The sequence below is a fragment of the Pogona vitticeps genome, chromosome 3 (genome assembly GCF_051106095.1).
Source record: "Pogona vitticeps strain Pit_001003342236 chromosome 3, PviZW2.1, whole genome shotgun sequence".
Classification (NCBI taxonomy): domain Eukaryota; kingdom Metazoa; phylum Chordata; class Lepidosauria; order Squamata; family Agamidae; genus Pogona; species Pogona vitticeps.
In genome coordinates this window covers 62,462,104-62,483,602 of record NC_135785.1, presented here as the reverse complement: position 1 = coordinate 62,483,602, position 21,499 = coordinate 62,462,104, and the positions used below count along the sequence as shown (strand labels likewise).

At 40.2% G+C, this 21,499-nt stretch overlaps 1 protein-coding gene and 1 long non-coding RNA gene across 47 annotated transcripts in view; one reads left to right on the top strand and one right to left on the bottom strand.

The window, feature by feature from the left end:
- The window catches only part of TCF7L2 (transcription factor 7 like 2), a 228,131-nt gene extending 207,970 nt beyond the window's left edge, over positions 1 to 20,161 (bottom strand). For 44 of the 46 annotated variants that reach the window (XR_013543150.1, XR_013543152.1, XR_013543154.1 and 41 more), the window contains exons 1-3: positions 19,005 to 19,880; positions 18,570 to 18,636; positions 18,205 to 18,329 (exon numbers count right to left, since the gene is read on the bottom strand). Coding sequence is in view for 41 of the 46 variants with exons in the window: in XM_020779885.3 (XP_020635544.1) it covers positions 18,205 to 18,329; positions 18,570 to 18,636; positions 19,005 to 19,193 (381 nt within the window). In the remaining 5 variants the exon portion in view is untranslated. Of the gene's footprint in view, positions 1 to 18,204; positions 18,330 to 18,569; positions 18,637 to 19,004 lie in introns of all 46 variants that reach the window. The other 2 variants (XM_078389547.1, XM_020779888.3) reach the window with 2 other exon arrangements.
- LOC144587910 (uncharacterized) lies at positions 5,785 to 7,975 on the top strand. The gene is made up of 2 exons (XR_013543155.1): positions 5,785 to 6,965; positions 7,058 to 7,975. It is a non-coding gene; the product is annotated as an uncharacterized LOC144587910 (long non-coding RNA).
- Positions 20,162 to 21,499: the final 1,338 nt, after the last annotated feature.

The window sequence follows — 21,499 nt, the reverse complement described above, 5'->3', positions numbered from 1 at the left end:
AAGATCAGGTCCTTCTGATGGCCCTTCTGAAGGTGCCATCCCTTAAAGAGGTGAGGGGGATGGCATGTCAAAATAGGGCCTTCTTGGCTGTTGCCTCTCAACTTTGGAACACTCTCCCTACAGAGATACGCCTGGCTCTGACACTTTTGGCGTTTCGGCACCAGGCAAAGACTTTTCTGTTTAGCCGGGATTTTAATTAAATAGTATCCTTTAGCTGGCTGTATGAACAGCAGGATTTATTAATGGTAAGTTGACTGTTTTAATATTGGATATTTTAATAGTTTTTAATCTGGTTCTAAAGTTTTAATATTACTGTACGCTGCTCAGATACCATTAGTAATGGTGCAGCTAAAAAATCTTGTAAATAAATAAAAAACACAATGATTTAAATTAAAAATGAGATTTTTCACAATTTAAATAAAAATTGATTTAAAAAATTAAATCATGATTTAAATCAATTTGTTTTTTTTAAAATATCATTAATTTTTATCCACATTGAGTGAAACCAATAAAACCACTCTTTAACATTTAAATTCGTTTGAAAGCCCTATTAGGGCTACACTGTACGTTGGTTACAACTTGTTGGCACACAACTAACTTGTCTTCTACTGATTCTGCACGCTGGTCCTTCTATTCTAATATTGTTCCTCCTGACTGACAGCAGTTCTCACAAGTTTTAGGCTGGATCATTTCCAGCCCTGGCTGAAGATCTCTAATAATAACTTATTTATTTAACTTATATGCCGCCTACTCCACCCAAAGGTCTCTGGGCGGCTTACAACAATTACAATACAATTAAAATAAAATAAAAAGATAAAATAATTAAAATACAATTAAAATAGATACTCTAAAAATTGCCATCAGGAGCCACAGTTGATACTATTTCAATTAAAAGCCTTCTGGAACCAGAAGGTTTTGACCTGGGGCTGAAATGTCATTAGAGTCGGCGCCAGACGAATCTCAATTGGGATGGCGTTCCATAGTCTGGGGGCAGCTGCCGAAAAGGCCCTTTGTCTACAAGCCACCCCTCCTGCCTCGAGGGACGGCTCTTTCAAAAGGGCCCCCTGGCTAGATCTTAACTGCCGAGTAGGCTCATATGGAAGGCGGCGGTCCTTCAGGTATCCAGGGCCCAAGCCATTTAGGGCTTTATATGTCAAAACAAGCACTTTGAATTGGGCCCGGGCAGCAACTGGTAGCCAATGTAATTTAATCAGAATTGGCTTGATATGTCCCCTAGCGGCACACCACTCACCAGCCGCACAGCTCAATTCTGGACCAGTTGCAGTCGCCGGAGCGTCTTCAAAGGCAGCCCCATGTAGAGCGCATTGTAATAATCTATATCGCCTCTGGAATAACTTACCCCCTGATATTCGCGCGGCTCCCTCGCTGGGTATTTTTAAAAACCAACTGAAAACATTGATGTTTCGGCAGGCCTTCCCCTCAGCCAATCACTAACTTCTGAGTTCCCCTCTCTTCCCTCTTCCTAGTGTTTCTCACACCTTGTCTAAAAATTTCCCTTTTTTTATATAGAATTGCTTTTAACTATGTATATTGTTATATTCTGTTGTAAGCCGCCTAGAGTGCTCTTAACAGACTAGATAGGCGGGATATAAATAAAATAAATAAATATATGAGATGTTACCAGTGCGTGTGTAACTGTCATGAGACTCTGCTTGTCCAGGTAGGGCCGTAGCTGGTACAATTTCCGCAGCTGAAGGAAGGCGCCCCTGGCCACCGAGTCCACCTGGGCTTCCACAGTTAGACTGGGGTCCAGGAGCACCCCCAGGCTGTGGACCCTGTCTGTTAGGGGGAGTGAAACCCCATTCAGGGCAGGGAAATGGCCCTCCAGCTTGTCCAGTGAAGCACACACTAACAGCACTTCCATCTGGTCTGGATTGAGTTTCAATTTATTAACCCTTATCCAGTCCATGATCAGGTCCAGACACGAGTTCAGCACAGAAACCGCCTCACCTGGACAGGTGGAAAACAAGAGGTAGAGCTGAGTGTCATCAGCATATTGCTGACTCCTCAGCCCAAACCTCCTAATGACCTCCCCCAGCAGTTTCATGTAGATATTGAATAGCATTGGGGACAGTACAGAACCCCATGACGCAACCGCCATGGATCGGAGCTACTGTCCCCCAGCACCACCTTCTGGACCCGATCAGCCAGGTAGGAGCGGAACCACCGTAAAACAGTGTCTCCCATTCCCATCCCAGCCAATCTATCCAGAAGGACCCCATGGTCAATAGTGTTGAACGCCAGTTATTCTTTGTTACTTTAAATAAACCTAAATATTATATGCTAGTAGCCTAAAAAACTACAAGATGTGCTATTATTCTGTCCACCTCACTGTCACTCACAACAGAGCACAGGCACAGAATTTTAAGTATGTGACATGCTTCCACTGCTATTTAGTGAGGCTACACAATGAAACTGAAACATAACTAAAAGTTACAGTTATACCACAAAAGGGGTAATGTTAGCCCTCTCTTTTTAAAAATGTGCTGTCTAGTTAACTGCAACCTATGACAACCCTTCTCAACATTTTCTAGCCACTGGGAAGTAGGTTGCTATTCCCTTCTTCTGGGGGCAGGCCGGGACTGAACAGTTTACCCAAGGCTGCACAGACTGTCTCTTCTCCCCAGAGGCACCGTTGGGAATTGAACTCTTGCCCTCTGACTCTGAAGCCAGGCCTGCCCAGAAAAAGGGAACAGCAAACTACTGAACTATAATGCCATGTCCACTGAATCTTCACTGTTAGGAAAAATAATTAATTTCTAGTAACTCATTATTCATAACAAGTTGCATCTAAGCTCTCATAATAACTCATTGTGTCTCTTATAGTGTCCCTACGTACAGCTGTGTATATATGTGGACAGCATGTTTTATACTACAGGGCCTTTGGAGAATGATCTGTCCATCTCTGAATGCAAATAGAGATTAATAATTTTTTAAAACTTTTGGCCACAAAAAAACGAAGGATCTCTAGAAAATCCTCAGCACTGGAAGCTAGGACACTCAGTGTCATGCTTAGAAAGCATCTTTTAGTCCAAGGGTCTTCAGATACAGTGGACCCTTGACTTACAGACGGCTTGACTTACAGACTTTTTGAGTTACAGACTTCTCTGGCCGCAAAATTTAGGTTTGACTTGCAGACTGAGATTTGACTTACAGACCAGAAAAAAAACAAACAAAATGGAACAAAAATGGCCTGTTACGGGATTAATCGGTTTTCAATGCACTGTAGGTCAATGGAGACTTGACTTACAGACTTTTTGACCTGAGAACCGCCTTCCAGTACGGATTAAGTTCTCAAGTCAAGACCCCACTGTACAGCACTTGACTCTTTCTCATAGTATTCAATTTACTTATAGACATTTACTTATAACATGGGACTGTAGAATCAAGTTGGCTTTCTCCCCTGCTAACACCAGCCTACTGGTATATTGGATATTGACATTGATACAAATACAGATAAAAGATTTAGGACAATGATGAATACTATAGGTGTTGATACAGGCTGGGCACAAAGACTGATTTTATAAAACAGAGACTGCTGCCCTGAAATTTTCTGAATTTATATCAGTGCCTTTCAACAATAAATTTTGCACAAAACAGAATTTAACAATTTGATATTGGACAATTATTTCTTACTTTATGTCAGGGTGGATCTGATTTAAACGAGTTGCATCTAAGCAATGATTTAAATTTTTAAAAATTGTGATTTACATAAATTTGATTTTTGTATAAAAAAAACCATTGATTTTTATCCACCTGCTTTCTGTTTCTCCGAAATAAAGACAGGCCTAAAATAATTGTTTTATTGCTCCTCCATTTCCCAAGTTTTGTTGATTGATTTAATCCTGTTTATTCTGAGGAGTGAATTTTTATACAAATGTTGCGTTTTGACTACAGTTGGCAACTTCTTCCCAACTGGGTTTCGCTCTCACACAAGAAATGTGAAATGGAGCAGCTGCTATAGAAGACCAGGCAACAGGAAACTTAAGGTCAAAGTCCCATTGAGTCAATTACCCAACCCCAACAGCTGCTATACCTTATCTCACCTTGTTCAGTAAGCCCCCCCCCCGCTCCGAATTTTCTGGAAAGACTGAGGAGTATGTCTACAGGGAGACAAGAGGATAGAAAACTTTTCTCTAGCAAATGTCCTTGCTTATGTTCTCTCAGGGTCCACTATAAACTGCAGAATTTGAAATAAATCGCTGGCAGGGAAGAAATACTGGCAGTAGGTAAAAAAAGAACAACACTTTTACACTAGATTTAAATTAGGGTTCCCCCTGATTCCACCCCCCCCCATGGCAGGCATTCCATGTTTCTGGCAGGTGTACAGCAGGAAGAAATACACAGATGAAATACACAGATGAAGTATGTGTGCCAAATACTAGCTAGGAAAAGTTTGAAAGCTTTTCTCAAACACAGGAACCCCGTTACAAAAGCATGCTACAAAACAATACAAATACATTTATTATTCTGCATAAATACATCTCTTTTGAGGCAATCTGGCATCACCAAACAAAATCTAGTAGGTAGCAAGCCTTAGCATAACCTAAAGCATCATCCTGAAGACTTTTCTCATGAAAATAAAATTTCTGCATGCAACCTCTAATCCCCTCAAAGAGATTTCTTTCCACAACCACATTAAAAAGGAAGAAATTACACTTTTCCAAGATTGATTTAAAAATGCAAGCTGCAGCCAGCTGTCCTGAGTGCCAGCATTTTACACTATTTTAATACACAAAAACTTAGAAGGTTAATGATGAGGGAGCAGCTAAAAACAGGACTGGCCTCTTTCACCCCATCTCCCCTTCACTTGTACACACCCACTAAACAGTTGATCAGGAGTGAATGGTAGGGAGGGGGGAAGCGAGACCTGTTGAGGGAGGGGAGAGAGAGAGAGAAGTGAATCTGAGCTCTTTGTCTTTGGTCCTTTATAAAAGCTGCCACTCAGTTAGGCAGGACTGCTTGAATTACTGTGACAATCAGGCACCCCGTTCAAACAACTTGTGTGTTCTGGACAGGGTTTCTCTGCAAGTTTTAAATTCTTGGCCTGAGAACCACTCTTGTCTAAAAGAGGTTTCTCTTTGGAGCAAAGAATGCTACATTAACAACTTGTCCCTCTTTATTCTCTCCTTTTCCAATTGCTAAATCTAGAGCTTAATGAAAACTTGCCCAGCCCTTTCTTTCCACAAACCCCACAGAGCCCCTTCTCAATTGGAACACATGGTAACCACCAGAATTTCATATTGTCACTTGACACTGATTAACTATATTTATACAAATATTATTAAGATGGCAGATGTGTCGTGAATTTCACTTCCCTTATTTGTTCAAGGATTACTGAAATATGTTAGATTGCTGAAATTGGACACCAGAAGAATTTAAAGAAGAGAGCAAATTTGAACTGGAATGCAAAAATAGGTTTCATTATGTATGTGTACACCCACACACACTGATGCTATATGTGCTATTGGATGATTTATAAATGATGCAGAGCTGCAAGCAAATATTCTCAGTGGGAGAGGTCTGTTTCTTTATGTAGTTGCTTTCTGATTCCTGCAAGGGGGGAGCTGTATCATAGATGAGTTCCCCCAGATACAATTCATCCAATAGCTCCTTGGCACACTTGCCGGTTTTGAAATGATGCACTTGCACTCAGTTATATTTCTATCAAAGTAAAGACACGAACAGGGCTTCATAATTAAAAGGAATTAAAAGGAAACTTAAGTATATAAATGTAAATACAGTACTTTCTTAGAAAAGATTATGGGGAAAACATTTTTAAACAGGTATGTGCATGTGTACATGCACAAATGTACATGCACACACACATTCAGCAACAATGTATCAATGCAGTCATCTCTGAATGGTACTTTCCTCATAGACCTGCCCTCTGTCGTAGAAGTAGCACTTGTTTTAATTCAATCATCAACACTCCTTTGGCTGAAACATCCTAATTTAGGACTATTTAAATCATTTATAATTGCACTCCTGTAGACATAATAGGGAGTAAATCTCAGTGCTTTTTTTGAGACATGTATGGGGCTGCATTGTGAAGTACCAAGATAGACCGAATAAGCTACATAATGCCAAACCACAACACAACGCTACAAGAACAATTCTTCTGATCCTGCATCTTTTTGCCATCATTGTTCATTAGCTTCACAAGCAAATTATTATTTGAAATTGCCACACAAACTAGGGTTATGTAAAATATAGTGTTTTCAAGCAATAGCCATTCAATCCCATTGGAATGTAAGTCAAAATCACTAGTGGGCTTCAGTCTAAACAAACTGTACTTGGAAAGCACATGGAAAGTAGCCCTCTTCATTTATAAACGTGGGAAGGGTCAGCAAGGGAAGTCTGCATATGTTGAGCAATATACAGGTAAGACTGACATAATTTAGAACTGTATCATTCAGGGTTCTAGATCAAAGCCTAAAAATGTAAGCTCATGCACAGAACAAAACAGGGATCTCGCCTGAAATGTTTGCTATGGTCCCCCTAATACATTCAGTCAACAAGCTGCTAAAGGTACCTATTTATGTATTACATATGTATTTTTTTTAAGATGCCCAGGCTCAGTAGATACATATCAAGGGAAGTCTGGCAGTACAGTCCCACCTCTCCTTCTATACAAGGAGACTTCTGTACACATATGATGTATGGATGAGGCTATGAGTACAACAGGAGTGGAGGAAGGAGAAGATGGCCCACAAACACAATGGCTGTAATGCCAAACCATGCACCAAGCCCATAAGCTTTAATAACATCTGATCATTTGCAAACACAACAGGAGAAGACGTAAAAACACAAATGCTAATCTAATAACATTCAGAGATGCAAATCTGATTTTAACTTTACCCATGTTCTAAAGCAAGAGTCTCCGAACTGTGGCCCACAGGACACATCCAGCCTGCCTTGCCTTTTTATCTGGTCCAGTCCAGGCATAGGAAGAGGAGGGAAGGGGAACTCAAGCGATTCCCCACCCCCACTGTCTTGAGTCCCCCCCTTCCCTCCTCTTCCTATGCCCGAGCAGGCATAGGAAGATGAGCAAAGCCTTACAGAAGTGATCCCACACCCCATCTTTCAGTCATTCAATATAAACCTCCCCCCCTTTAGCCCTCAAAAATATATAAAATATATGATGTGTCCCTCATATTGAAAAGTTTGGAGACCCCTGTTCTAAAGGATAAATAAGTTTAGTCTACCCTATCAGGCAAAAACAAAACATAAAGAAGATAAAAACATTGTGGCACCTTAAAGACTGGTATATTTTAATGTGAACTTTCGTGAACAAGTCCATTTCCTAGCTTACCTTTCAATTTCATACCATTTAGCCAGTATGGCCCATTTAATTATTTAAAACAGGCTTAAATTCCCAAGTACTTATAATTTTTATCTGGAAATGGGACCTGGCTAAACATGCTATCCAACTTTCATTGCTGGCAATGATATACAGTTTCAAACTAATATATTTTGGTTAACATAGACAAATCTGATTTCTACTGTTTCATAATCCAAAACTTCCACAATTACTCTTTTTCTCTGACTATGCCAAATGAGGTACTTGCTCCAGAAAGCAAAATGTTACATCATCATCATCATCATCATCATCATCATCATCATAAGAGTACTGAATGTTTTAAACATTACCACCACTAAAAAATATCTCAGGTAGCTATAAAACTACCACATATTCTCTTCTGTCTTAACACTCCTCTATGAAAACAGCTAAACAATACTGGAAAAATAATTTTCTTCCCAGCAAAACATAGCTGTCCCACCATTGTCTAATATTCTGCTGTAGTTCTGTCTAAAAGCTTGAACATTAACATTTCATCATTTCAGAACAGGCACTATTAACTTGGAGAGCAGAAGTAAACAGACTTGATTCTGCAAGTAGTGTGCTCTCCAGTTGAAAATGTGGAACATGGAATTTCCTAAGAATCAGTAGCTATTTTAAATAACAGGCAGGAAACTGAGTATCACTTAGTTTCATTGTTTCAGCCAAAGGCCTTGGAAGATGTCACAAAGTCATTGTGTCTTTATAAATCATGCCTGAAACTGACTGGGAAGACAAGTTATTCAAAACCACAACTGCCTGAATTGAGCATCACAGCAAATTAGGATTAGAAAGAAACAGAAAATAGACAAAGGGGCCTGTGTATGAGAAAGAAGGATATAAAGCCTGGACCATGAGCCTAATATTTACCATATGAATTCAAAAGATTGAATTTGGGATGGTTGAACCTGTTCAATGGCTGTAATGACTGCATGCACAATGCACCTTGGATGCTTCTTCACCCCACTTGTGATACTGTATAAACTGAATCACTAGGCCAATTCATATTTCTACAGAGGTGGCAAAGCCTGTACTTGGGAAAGACTAGAGGCCAATATAAGCAATCCATGAGAAACTGGAGGGACTTGTGACCAAGAAAGCATACTAGCCCCACCCACTCCTACTGTTGCTTTCAACATTCAAATGTGACAAGCTGAATTGTAGCTTGGGAAATTCTCCTGTCAGTGTCTATCATACCATGCAGGCTCCTCACATGAACTAGAACCCCCATTTTCCCATATTCTGGCTCACATGGACAGTCTATCCAGAAATAAACACATCCGACTCCTCAGACTCCTCCTTTATGTGTTGAAAACACCAACAGAGCATGCAGAGCTAGCATATTCCCTTCACTGCATGTAGAGAACAGATGCTTACATGATGCCTGACTAGGGCTTAGGTGTCAGCAGAAAGGGCTGCTTCTTCCTGAAATGCTAATTCTATATGCAGAGGATAGTGTTTTTTTTAATTTTTGGTAAAAAGGAGTATTCAGTCATAGGACTCCATCAGTCTTATATTACAATGCAGAGACACAGGCTTGCTAGTCAGGGAATTGCGAGTCATTTAAGACAGTAGTTCCCAACCTTTGGTAATCCCAATGTTCTTGGACTACAACTCCAGAAACCTTGACCAGCACAGCTGGTGGTGAAGGCTTCTTGGAAATGCAATCCAACAACACCTGGGTTACCCAAGGTTGGGAACCACTGATTTAAAGCATTGGGCATGAAATATGGAGCTCAACTATGGAAATTGAGTTCCATCAGACAAAACAACTGTATAATTTTAGATCAAGGAAAAAATCAGGTAGTCTTATCTATATAAACAACTGCCAGGAGTGGGTGGGAATTCAGATAACCAAAAAAATTAAATTGGAGCCAGGTTTTGCTATGGTTAAAGTTTATTGTTGTTATGTTTGGACAAGTTGGAACCAACTTATAGCGACCATAATAGAGTTTTCAAGTACAGTAAGTAAAATATTTAAGGAATTGTTTTATCAATTCCACACCCCCAGTGAGTTTCCATGGCTTGGCAAAGATTTGATCGTAGATGTCCTAGTCTATAATTCTTGCAACTACACTGTGCTGAGAATTCCATGGTTACAGTAGCCCTGCTAAAATCAGTGGTGCCAGCTGTTTGTGGAAAACTTCATTTTAATAGATATTCAAGGCAAGATAAAGTCTGGGTCCAGCCCACTTCTGATTATACATATAACAATCAGAACAACTGAAAAATTATTGGGGCTCATTGTACAGATTACCTTTGTTAACAGCAGTGGTTCAAATCACATTTCCTGATTTTGAATATATTTATTTATTAATTCATTCATTCATTCATTCATTCTATTTATATCCCGCCTATCTGGTCATGGCGACCACTCTATATATTAATTAGGTATAAACAATATGTCCTGGTTTCGTGCAAATTTCCTCTTCCAACACACAAACACTACACAGAACCCTCTCTTTGCTATAACCATGGTTTGCCATAACATCCAAAACAGACTCACTCCAGGTTAATGTAAAACAGAATCACTGCCAAACTAGAATTTAAAGACACATATGGAACAGGTTTATAAGCCATAGTTTGGAGCAAACCAGATTTTCACTAATCACAGTTAAATCTGAATAAAACCTCTAAAAAGAGTCCAAGCACTGTAGCAGTAAGTGTGCAGAGAATGAATCCCTGTTTACCTAGGTATATTTTACAGGAAGAATGGGATAAAAGTAGAATACATAAATGCAACGTCGGAGCCACAGTAATAACAAAACATGAAGACTATGTGCAAAGTCTGAAAGGAACAGAATATCAAGATCACATTTGGATTAAACCAATACTGCTAACCTCAACAAACTACAAAGACAATTGATCACTGCACTGTTACTATCTTTTGTTTGCAGAGTATACATTTATATGTTCAAAGCTGCTAAGTAACTCCAAGATCTAAGGATACTGAAAGACCACGGGCGTATGAAAAGAGCACAATATTTGGTATAAATTCTATTAAGAGAGAACAAAAATGTCTCTACTCATGATTAGGGCGAGTATTTAAGGCCAACCAGTGATATTTCTACACTATATACAGTATTTAAATTATCTGGATATGTAACCATGAAGGGTGGGGGATGGGAAACAGTGCTCAGGCTACTTGGCTGTGTAAATGGGGCCTAAATCAAGCTAACAAGTAGCTATGGGTAACTGAGATGCAAACAATGGGGTCATTCAGCATTTTGAACATGCTAAAAATGAACGGCATGGTCTTTATGCTTCCCTTATTGAAGCAGGAAGTCTCGGCGAAGTTGATGAGACTTCTGGGTGTGAAAGGAATGTAGAAACAGATCTCTTATACAACTTGTAGTATTTTCTCTAAGACAGACACAACCCCCCTATATCCCTCATTGAATGTTTCACTGGAAAAACATTTTAAGTATTTTCTTCTATATTAATATTCTTAGGTGCAAGTAATAGTAGTTAACTGATTACTAATAATCAGATTATGTTTGTTTTAATGTAAGAGAGGCAGTGTTTGTCAAGGATTAACAATATTCTATCAGGGCTAATGTCCTGCCCTTGACTTAATTTATTCAAAGCTAAAATAAATAGCTAAAACAAAATTACTCGTATATGTGGTGCTTCATAATTGGCCAAGCATGTTAAAATCTGGTTATCTTCTTAGTAAATATTTATATTGTCCCCGTTTCCCATTCATCCTGCATTACACACACACACACACACACACACACACACACACACACACACACACAAATTCTGACTCTAGCCTACATCTGCAATTCATTGACTTTACAATTTACCACATGTTGAGATGGAGAGGTCTCAGCTCCATTTGAATCACTGCACAAATATGCAAGTGATTTATCGTTTTAAAACTGAAGACTGCAAAAGAACGACTCCAGTTTTCCTGCATATCACTCCTCCTGGCAGGCCATGAACAATTACAGTTCGTACTAATTAAGCTCTGTAAAATGTGCTGTGCCCTATTAATGCCAGCCAGGCTCCCAAATTTCTTTTTACCACTCAGAACTTTAAGCTTGCAACTTAACTCATTCATGGCTGCCTCCTCATTGTGTGCTGCTTCAAGGACAATGAGGATCAACATCCTGTAGCTCTTAAACAAAAAAAGAACATAAAGAAAAAGACCAAGTGCCAACCTGAAATTAAAGTGTGGAATTTGAAATGAATAAATTCTCTTGGAGAACAGACAAACACCACTGTTGATAACCTGCTAAAAGGTCCTACCACATCACCTCTATAATGTGGTGTTAAGGGATTCAGCTTTATCCCCCAGAGGCTAATAAGTTACAGAACTCAACTGGTTAGGAAAATTCATAAAACACTGCCATAGACTTCTTGAACTTTTACTAATGGAAAGGTACGTTTTGGGGGAGGGGGAGGAAGTTTTAATTTTTAAAAAAAGAATCAGAGACCTCAAACTGAAGATCAAAACAAAATAAAGCAAAACCTCCCCAGACTTGCAATTTGGATGTGACCACATACCCCACTCGAGGAATGGATCCTAAATTGTGTGTAATATTCCTAGATTCTCTTGCAATCTCAGATTGGTTTTGAAAAACACATCAATGTATAAACCAAGGAAAAAGGAATCTTATATTTGAAACCATTTAAGCAATTTGCTTGTCCAGTCCAGAGAGATCTAGTGGGGGGACCCACCCCCAAGCAATCTTCCACCTCTGGCCTCAAGGCCTTCCAGACACATAAAATCCAACCGGTCCCTAGATCCCAGGCTAGTCCTTCAACAACTTCTGTCTCATAAAAATATAGATATTAGCATTTTCCCTTAGACAACCAATTATTCTTCCCTGGCCTCCAGATTTTTTTACATTCTTTCCAAGAGACTTGTCTCCTAAAGTTTTGTTCTCTTCAACCTCCCACTTAGTTCTCTGTTAATGTGGAATGAAGGGTGGGTACATGCATTAAAATAAACTTTTGAAATACAAAATGACTTATTTGTTTGCTCTTTAGATGTTTTCCTCACAAAACAGCTTTCTCACACAGCCCTTTTCCTTTTCCTTTAAAGGGGAAAAGGCCCCATAAACATATATTCTGTCAAAATGAAGAATAACACCTTTAACACATGTGTTAATCTATTACACTACATTTTTTCCAGGCACATCAAATAAATTGATTGTTATATCGGGTTTCTTTGGAAGTATCCTGGGAAATATTTTGCAAGATACCTGTATATCTGCATATCCTAAACAAGACTGTGAGCAAGCTGATAAAAGATTGCAAGTTGTATTAAAGATTTGCTTAAGGCTATCCACATTTGACTCTCAGCATTACAAGCGTTAATTCTGAATCATAGGAAGAGGCCAGCCCTGTACTTAGGAGTAGGAGTACTAAAACCCAACCCACCTACCCTCAAAAAACAATCTAAGCTTTTCATGGGTTTATTTCCCCAATTTCCCCCACCTCTCCCATCTCTCATTGCTTATAATTAGTGAAAGAAACCTAACCCACTGCCAGTGTCTGTGGACCTTGGATATTATAAGGCCAGCGTGGCGTCAAATATCTTAACATTCATAAGTGTTATAGGCTGTAAATAAACCCTGTAGATTTATGACCCCTCAGTGCCTGCCAGCAAATGACTGTGGCACATTTCTTTCAGCAGACCTGTTGAGGTGCAAGTTTGCCTTTGGTTGTAAAATTAACCATTTCCTTCACAAACGTGCCCAATTATGACTCAATGGGCAAGACTTGGCTTGCATATTTGCCATAGCTCAATACAAAGAGAACACAGGAACACAAAAAAAGGGGGAGGGGGTGTCTTGGAAAAATACAAACTCTTTTACTATGCAAACAATAAAGCAGCTGTGTCTGAAGCAGTTGAGTCTGTAGAAGCAAGAGACAAAAAGTTCCCACAACAGGTAAGGTGTGGGAAGAACAGATTAATTCCACCTACAACCCTTGAACATAAAAAAGCCAAAAACACCCATCCACTGTCTCTTATCTCTAAGTGCTCTTTTGTTGGCAGCTATATGCACTTTGGCCCAAAGAGAATCTCTCTTTTTAAAAAATGTCAATATGTATCCTTCAAGAGGAATCATGAGCTACTGCCCTAATGCTTTCCCCTTCCCCACCGCTGTCTGCAACAATCACCTATGCCTTGTTTTAGGAAAGCATTTGGTAAATCCAGGTTGTCTCACATTTAACAGCCATAATCCAACTTTTACATAACTGCTAGACAGCTGGAAATGGGGGCCATGCAGCTTTAGTCATGGTGCAGAAAACATCCACATCCATCCAAAAGAACAGAAAAAGAAGCATGAAGCTGTCCTTTTTCTGTTCTCTTTTTCAAAAAACATTGTTTGAATGCTTTATTTTTAAAAATATTATATTCTGAACATTACTTTACAATAAAAGGCAAAATTCAAGACACACAAGGAAAAAAAAATAAAGCATGAAACTTTACTTCTAGCATCTTATATCCTTTCCTTGCTTTCCACACGTTTCAAATGAGGAGGCTGCTAAGACATTCACTCCTCAAGACATACACTTTACAATTAAATCATACTAGTAAAGCATAATTGCTTTTGATTAAGTTTACAAAACTAAAGCTAGTTTTTATTTATGTAATGCCTCAAGAGTTGAATCTGAATCAGAAACAATGACCCAACCCTGCAAGATATAAAATGTGCTTAATAAGATTAGTATTAGAAGATCATCTGTTGAAAATAACTTATTTTTATACAATTTTGAAAGTATGGAGACTCCACCATTATTTTTTTAAAGCCAGAGAAGGTAACGAGTACCATTTATCTAACCATGAAGCACAAACACACTGTATGCACATTATGAACACTGAACTAGTTTAACGGCATAACCCTTATTTCAGAAATCAAGTAAGCCTTCAACCCTAAAGATTTGCAATGAATCAAACTGTCACACTGGAAGCAGAAATCTGAACAATGCCGAGCCATAAATATTTCTAAAGGAGATGAAAAACAAATTAGCATAAATACCAAAGAAGGGTAGGAACACCTGTTCTTTTTTTCAGCATGATAAGCATTTCATTGTTCTCTATTTAAAATGTAATGACCTGTGTAATTACAGTAATATTACATTGTATTGCAGGGGCTCAGAATGTCACACTTTTGAAAAGTGTTGTCAAAACAATTCAAGGCAGGAAAAGGGGGGGGGATTCCATTAACTCTTCACACTCTCGGCATCTACATTCTTGGGCAGAAGATTATGCAGTTTTATTCAGGAGATAAAAGCAGGGAGTGCGTACATTTTTCAAGGTTTTGTTTTCAATATTTCTATTAATGAGTATACACAGTATCACATAAGTCCCCCCCACTGCTATCCTAACCATTTTAAATCCCACCAAAAATACAAAATATTTCATAATTTAGCAGTGCAAAACAAAACTCTGAGACATAAATCAAACTACATAGGAAATACAAAGCACAGGAAACAACAGTCATGAAATAGTAATTGTAATGTTAAATAACCAAAATTAAATCTAACTGCTTCACTGTTATAATATTAAATTCCAACACATTAATCCTATTTCTCCCACCTCTTTGCAAGTCTATTCTTGAATACATTGTTTCTTTTCTACCAGAGCCCTTCTTAATGAATACTGGTCCTTTTAAAGCCAGGAAACAATCATTTCTCAAAAGCAAAACCAGCATCATTCAGTAAAAACATAGTAACTTTAAAATAAAATTATTACTATCATGTTTTATAAACTACAGAACTACTAATTTTCCCTGTAGGAATGTGTTATTTATCCTGATCAGATATCCCTAATTGGGCCAATCCTATACATGCCTACTGAGAGATAAGTCTCATTGATATCATTAAGATTTACTCTTAGGTATGTGGGTTTAGGACTGCAAACTTAATCGTATACACACTAACTTTGGAGAAAATCCCATTCACCTCAGTGAGGCTTGCCTATGAGGACACATGTACTGTATAGCAATGCACAACAAATGGGTCTTCAGAACTTGCTACATTTTTTTAAAAAATGTGTTATTAGGATAAATAACAGATCAGAAATTAATGTATTTAAGAATCACACCTTGTAAACGGTATATTATTTTTAAAAAACATAAATTTCCTCATATGATAATAAATGAACAGATTGTAAATAGAAAGGAAATAACTGTGCAAAAGTTTAAAATTAAAACAAGTGATACATTATATTAGACTAAACCTTGCTGGTATTTCTACCCACAAGCAAAAAAAAAATGTATGCAAAAAAGTTATTTACATCTTGCATTTTAAAAAGCACGCCCTAATTCTTCAATATCCCTTGAATGATATATCAGAATCAATTCCTCGAATATTAGCTTATTCTACAATATGTCATAAATGAACAGTAGATTTTCTTTAAAATCATGATTTAACTTGCATTCAGAAATACATTGAAATGGAAGAATAAGACTGAAATGTACAGCTGGATGACGCACAAGTGATAAAATTGCCTACTGAATATGGAAAATTCCTACTGAATCTATATGATGCCAAAGAATAAGGTCACCTGTAATACCAACAATGAAAAACAGATTTTATGCAAAGCCTTGAATTCAATGCATTATTACAGAAAGGATTGGGAATATGGGACAAGAATAATTTTTCATCATTCGTTAACTATTGAGGCCCTGATCCAAATCCTGTTTAAACAGCCATAAAATATTTGCCACTGCTTTCATAAAGTGAGGTATTTGATCCAGAACGGTGATAACTAGCAAGGGCTATTAGATAAAGATGTAAATCAATGCATGAGATGCAGCATCCCTTTCTCCTTCCTTTTTTAAAAGAAAAATATTTGTTAGTTTTATCTATTCACAAAATAATTTCTACTCTTAATTTTTAAAAAAACCACTTTAAACTAATTAACATGCATCCAATTATCTTTCCAGTTTCAACATTCAGTTAATTTTCCTTTCTATTAAGCTAAAATGGTGGTTATCAAAGTATCCATTCACTATAACCATGCCCATCAAAATGAAAGTAAATTATAAAATATGCTGGCTGGGTTAACCTCATTCCTTGAAAACATTTAAAAATATACAAGTAAACATGATTCTGTCATCCTTCCTCTCTGTAATTTGTAATCTGAGTTTGGAATTTAACTAAAAGCACACCTGATCTGATATTTTAAAACACTTGTAAGAATGGGAACGCTTAAAACACCCCATGAGCTAGTTACACCACAAATTCCGAAGCTATTTAACAGTGGAATTACTATTCCAAACTGATGTCTCACATTACCCCCATAAAAGAAAAGAGGTGAGCAGGCAAACAGTAATTTGGAGAGGAGGAAAAGAAAAAGGGGGGAGAGGATGAGGAAGGGGACAAATTAATTTCAAAGATTAAACAGAAAACTCAAGAACATATGAAGTTGTACACAAATTCTGTATTCCCTGAAGGAATAAACACTCATGGCATTAAAGAAAAGGAAAATAAAATGTGGTTTCATAAAACAAAGTTAATGAAGAATATATTACTTCTGGGCAGAGGAAGCAAAGTTGGCACAGATCCATGACCCACTGAGAGAATAAAAACCAATACTTTACACCTCTCAAAAGTTTAATAAATCCACAGTCTGAGGGTTCCAACAACTTATTCCTTCCATTCATGCTGCCACACCTTCTGCCATCCACGTACGCCTATTATTTGTCAGTAAGTTATACACATGGTATATACACCTACATTCCTTTCCAATAAAGACTTATGTCTTTATTTAATAGTTTTGGTTTGGTTTGTTTTTCCAAAGAATGCTTTTCCTCTTAATATTAATTCATCTGCCTTCCACACAGTCTTTTGGCCCTTCCTAAAACTCAGGTCTGCTAATACAACGAAAAAGATAAAGAAAACTCTGCTTTAGAGCTTTCCTTCTTAGCAAAATAAAAGCAGCTTGTGGTAGGTAGGCCAGGGGTGTGCATGGAGCATTTAAAGATTGTGAGGGGTTCACATCTGCAATCTTTCTGTAAGACTCCCTCATACCCACGTTCTTATCCAGGGACAAAAAAAGGGGGCTTTGTGTTTTGTTTTTTATGTCGCCATGCAAAGGAATGCAAATAAAATTTTCCCGCTCCCGGGGAAAGATACCACACATTTCTCAAAAAAACGACTGCCAACATAAATAGCCACATATAGGCAAAAACAACAACAACAAAAAAGTTACAGGCGCCTACAATTAACCCGCTGTGCCTAATATATTTTAAGAAACAACAGTCCTTTAAAGGGAGGGGAGGACAAGAGAGATACAATTTAAGGCCAATTAATCACTCAATGGCAACTACTCCAGTAAATTAGTAACTCAGGAAGGCAGTAGCAGCAAGCAAAGGGTTAAGTGGGAGGACAAGAAAAGGGGGAGGGGAGAGAGAAAGAAACCAAGTCGCCACTCCAGAGGGCAGAAGAAAACAGAGCTCTATAGAAAGCACATACAGTACAGTAGTTTTGTGGAAATTGGAGCGGAGGGTCTGTTTCTGCCTGCTGGAGGGGGAGCAGAAAGTATTGGATTTACTTGGATTTTAAGTCACGGGGAATATTACACATGTACACACACACACACACACACAGAGAATCCCAAACTGAAAGTAAGGAATAAACATGGCGAAGTGTAAACAAAGCTTCCGCACTCTACGGAAGGCATAAAAAGTTTTGGAAAGTTTCTGGCCGTGCCCTAGACGGGAGTTGGGAGAAAGGAGGGAGGGGGAAGAGGGCCGGCGGCGCACGCAGGAGCCATCGGGGGGCTTTGGAGGTGGCGGAGGGGAAAGGCGGCGGCATCCCCCCCCCCGATCGCTGCAGAAAATCCAGGGCGGGGGAAAGGGGAGGAAGAAACTTACCGTTCTTGCCGTGGGCGAGAGGGATCCGTTGGGGAGGTAGGGGCCAGTCAGGTCTGGAATCATTATAAAGGGATACCCAGGGTACGGTGGGCCCTTAAACAACCCTCCATCTTGCCTTTTCGCAGCTAACATGGCGGGGGAAACGAGGAACAGGGAAAATAAAAGAAGCGGAGAAGAAGGGGGAAAAAATCACGGTTAGAAAGTGCTTTTGCAAAACGAACGAAAACTTGAGTTTCTTGGCGTCTGCCCAGGGTCGATCTGGGTGGGAAAGGAAGAGGAGAATTCCCGATATACACCCCCACCCACCAAAAAAGGGGAAAGGGGGGGTGACTCGAAGGGAGCGATTCCCTGATCAGCAAACTTACCTTCCTCTAAACTTTCTCTGGATTTATCTCTGAAACTTTCGGACCTAGGCGGAGGCCGCCTCTCCGCCTTGGAAGTCAAGAAAAGGCGAAAAATCAAAAAGAGCAGAAGCGTGGGCGGAGGAGACAAGCGAGGGAAGGGGGGGGGGCAGAAAGAAACAGGAGAAAGAAGAATACAAGTTAAAAGTTTGTGCAAAACTCGATGGAAAAAGATACAGTATAAACTGAGCCCGCCACAGTAGCAACAGGGCAATCGCCGATCGCGATGGAAGAATCCAGAATTGCAATTCAAAGAGAAAATTCAGGTCTTCTCCCCCGCACCCCAAGCATCCATCACCCACTGCATTTCTCCTTCCTCCCGCCCCCCCATCTCTTCTCCCCGGGAACCCCCAAGGTGAAGCAAGGCAGGTGTTCTTGGGAAGGGGGGGGTCTTCTTACCTCGGAGTCTGAGGAGCTGTTTTGATTCGTTTCTGATTCATTGACTAGAGACGACTTGACATCGGCTAAATCCCTCTCTGCCGAAGAATTCTCCGAGATCTTCTCTTCTTGCTCCCCTTCGTCTTTAAAAGAGATCAATTCATCGTTCGCCCCCAAATCGTCCCCTCCACCGCCATTGAGCTGCGGCATTTTCTTCCCGACTTACCCTACCAGCAGCAATTTTGCAAGGGATTTAGAGGGGGAAGGAGAAAAAGAAAAGAAAAGGGGGTGGGTTTAAAAGGGGGGGAAAGGAAAAGAAAAGGAAAGGGGGGAGTTTACAAAAAATTTTGGGGAAAAAAAAGAGAGCGCCCAAGTTGAAAGTTTTTGTTTCTCCTTTCCTTTCCTCCTGGGGAGGGGAAAAGAGGGAGGAGGAGGAGGAGGGGAGGGCACCGTCCCTGCTCCCTTCCTTTTGCACCAGTGACTTTGGGTTTCTTCTTTTCCTTCTTCTGGATTTTCTGTCTTTTCTTCCGAAGATCAGATCAGCGTGTAAAGCGCACACGGAGAGAGAGACACGCGGGCAGACACGCACAAAATTAATAATAAAAAAAATTATATAAGAAGGGAGGGAAAATACGAGGGAGGGGGAATTATAAAAAAAATGCAGCTAACAAACCAAACAAGTCAGCTGTAAAAAAAAAGAAGAAGAAGAAGAAGGGGGGGTTAGAAGCCGCAGATATAGGGAGACTGTGCCGCTCGGATTTGAGTGAGTTGAAGTTAGACTGAGAGCTTTTCAGTTCAAAGGCGGCGCTGATTGACAGATAGAAAAAGGGGGATCGAAATCCGGAGGAACGGAGAAGTCTGGGATCCAGGATTATTGACAGGGAAAAAGAAACACACTAGGCACTTAATGAGATGCAGGAGGGGGCGGTGGCTCCCCTGTGACGTGTGCATAAATAAACAGGAGGAGGGGAAGTGGAGAAACTAACAATGATCCTTTTTGGAGAGAGCAGGGGTGGGGGGGTGAACGAGGAAGGAAGGCAGGCCAAAGGGACTGGTCGGGTGTAGACAATGTAAAAAAAGAGAAGGAGCGGGCGATCTCTCTGTTGTAGGAGTGACCCGAAGGAAGCGCAGGCTGCCAAAAAGAAAAGAAAAAAAACACACACATACACACCAAACCACCACCTCCCCCCACGCCCCATGGCCCTTTGCCTCGCTCGCGTATTTGCACAAAATATTGGGCGTGAAAGTGGGGAGGGCGAAGGAGCCCTTGGCGTCAGCGTGTGTGTGTGTGTATGTGTGTGTCCGTGCGCGCGCGCACTTTGTTGAGCCCTCAACTTTCACACGCAGGCTGCAATCGGCACGTGTACTTCGGAGTAAGTTCCCTGTGCTCGCAGTGGGACTGATTTATGAGTAAGCACGCCAAGGATCCAGCTCTCTCCGTGGTTGCAACATTGCATCCATCTTTCGGAGTCAGGGGAGGTGTTTTTTTTTTTTCCTTCAAAGGCGTTTTTTGTTTTCTTTTTGGTATTTTGCTACGTATCATTAGCAACCCCGGTCCTTCTAAGATCATACGCGTGTCTGTATATTTCCAATTAAAAACTGTCGAGGGCAGAAAATGCAGGACTGCAAGGCGAAAGCGAGGACGCTGCCTTTTAGGGGTTTTTCCCCTCTTGTTTTGCCTGTAGTTTAGACGGGACTTGAGAACTGCTGCTCTTAGAGCTGTGCGAGGGGGGGGAGGCTTCCGTCGAAAGGCAATCCCACTAAAATCGGGGGAGGCTTTGCTCCTTACTGAGTGTGCCTAGGAAAACCGCCTGGGCATGTGTACGCGGCAGCAAAGACCCACTGTGTTGTAAAAAAGGCTTATCCCGGGTAAGCGTGGCCAGGGCGGCCCGGACTTCAGCGCCGCGAGCAAAGTCAGCCCGCTTTTTTCCCGCTTCCAGACGTCGCCTGCCGAAACGGCGTGTAGGATGGGGAAGCGCCTCACGCCACCCTACCTACCAGGGTTGGCCCAGATTGGTAGAAAGCGGATGAATGGGGAGTAGTTAATTGTCGCGCGGGAGAATCAAGGGCTGCGAGACTTGGGAGAGAGGGTGCAAAGTTTCCTTCGTTGTTTCGCTTTGCGTGCGCCTCTTGTCTCTCCTCCCCACTGAAAAAGTAAAAAAATAAAAATAAAATAAATCTGAGCATGGCAAGGCTTCTAGGAGTAAGTACCGTTTTCTCTGTGTGTGATCCAACTGTGTAGTCCCTCAAAGCAGGCGAGTAAGTGAATTCCCAAATATAGATTTGGCGGTGGGGGGGGGGAGAGGTGGCGCGAGGGAGAAGCAGTTCAGGAATGTGCAACATAACATTGTTTTGCAATTACCCGCTTGTGATAACAGGCACAAACTGGCGAGCAGAAGAAGAATGTGGCTGCTGAAAATGACATCTGGTGCCCGATTCTGCTGGGCTGAGGAGTGGAGTAAAACAAATTGAGCTTGCAGCAATGACAAATTGTAACAATGGAGGAGTCAATTGGA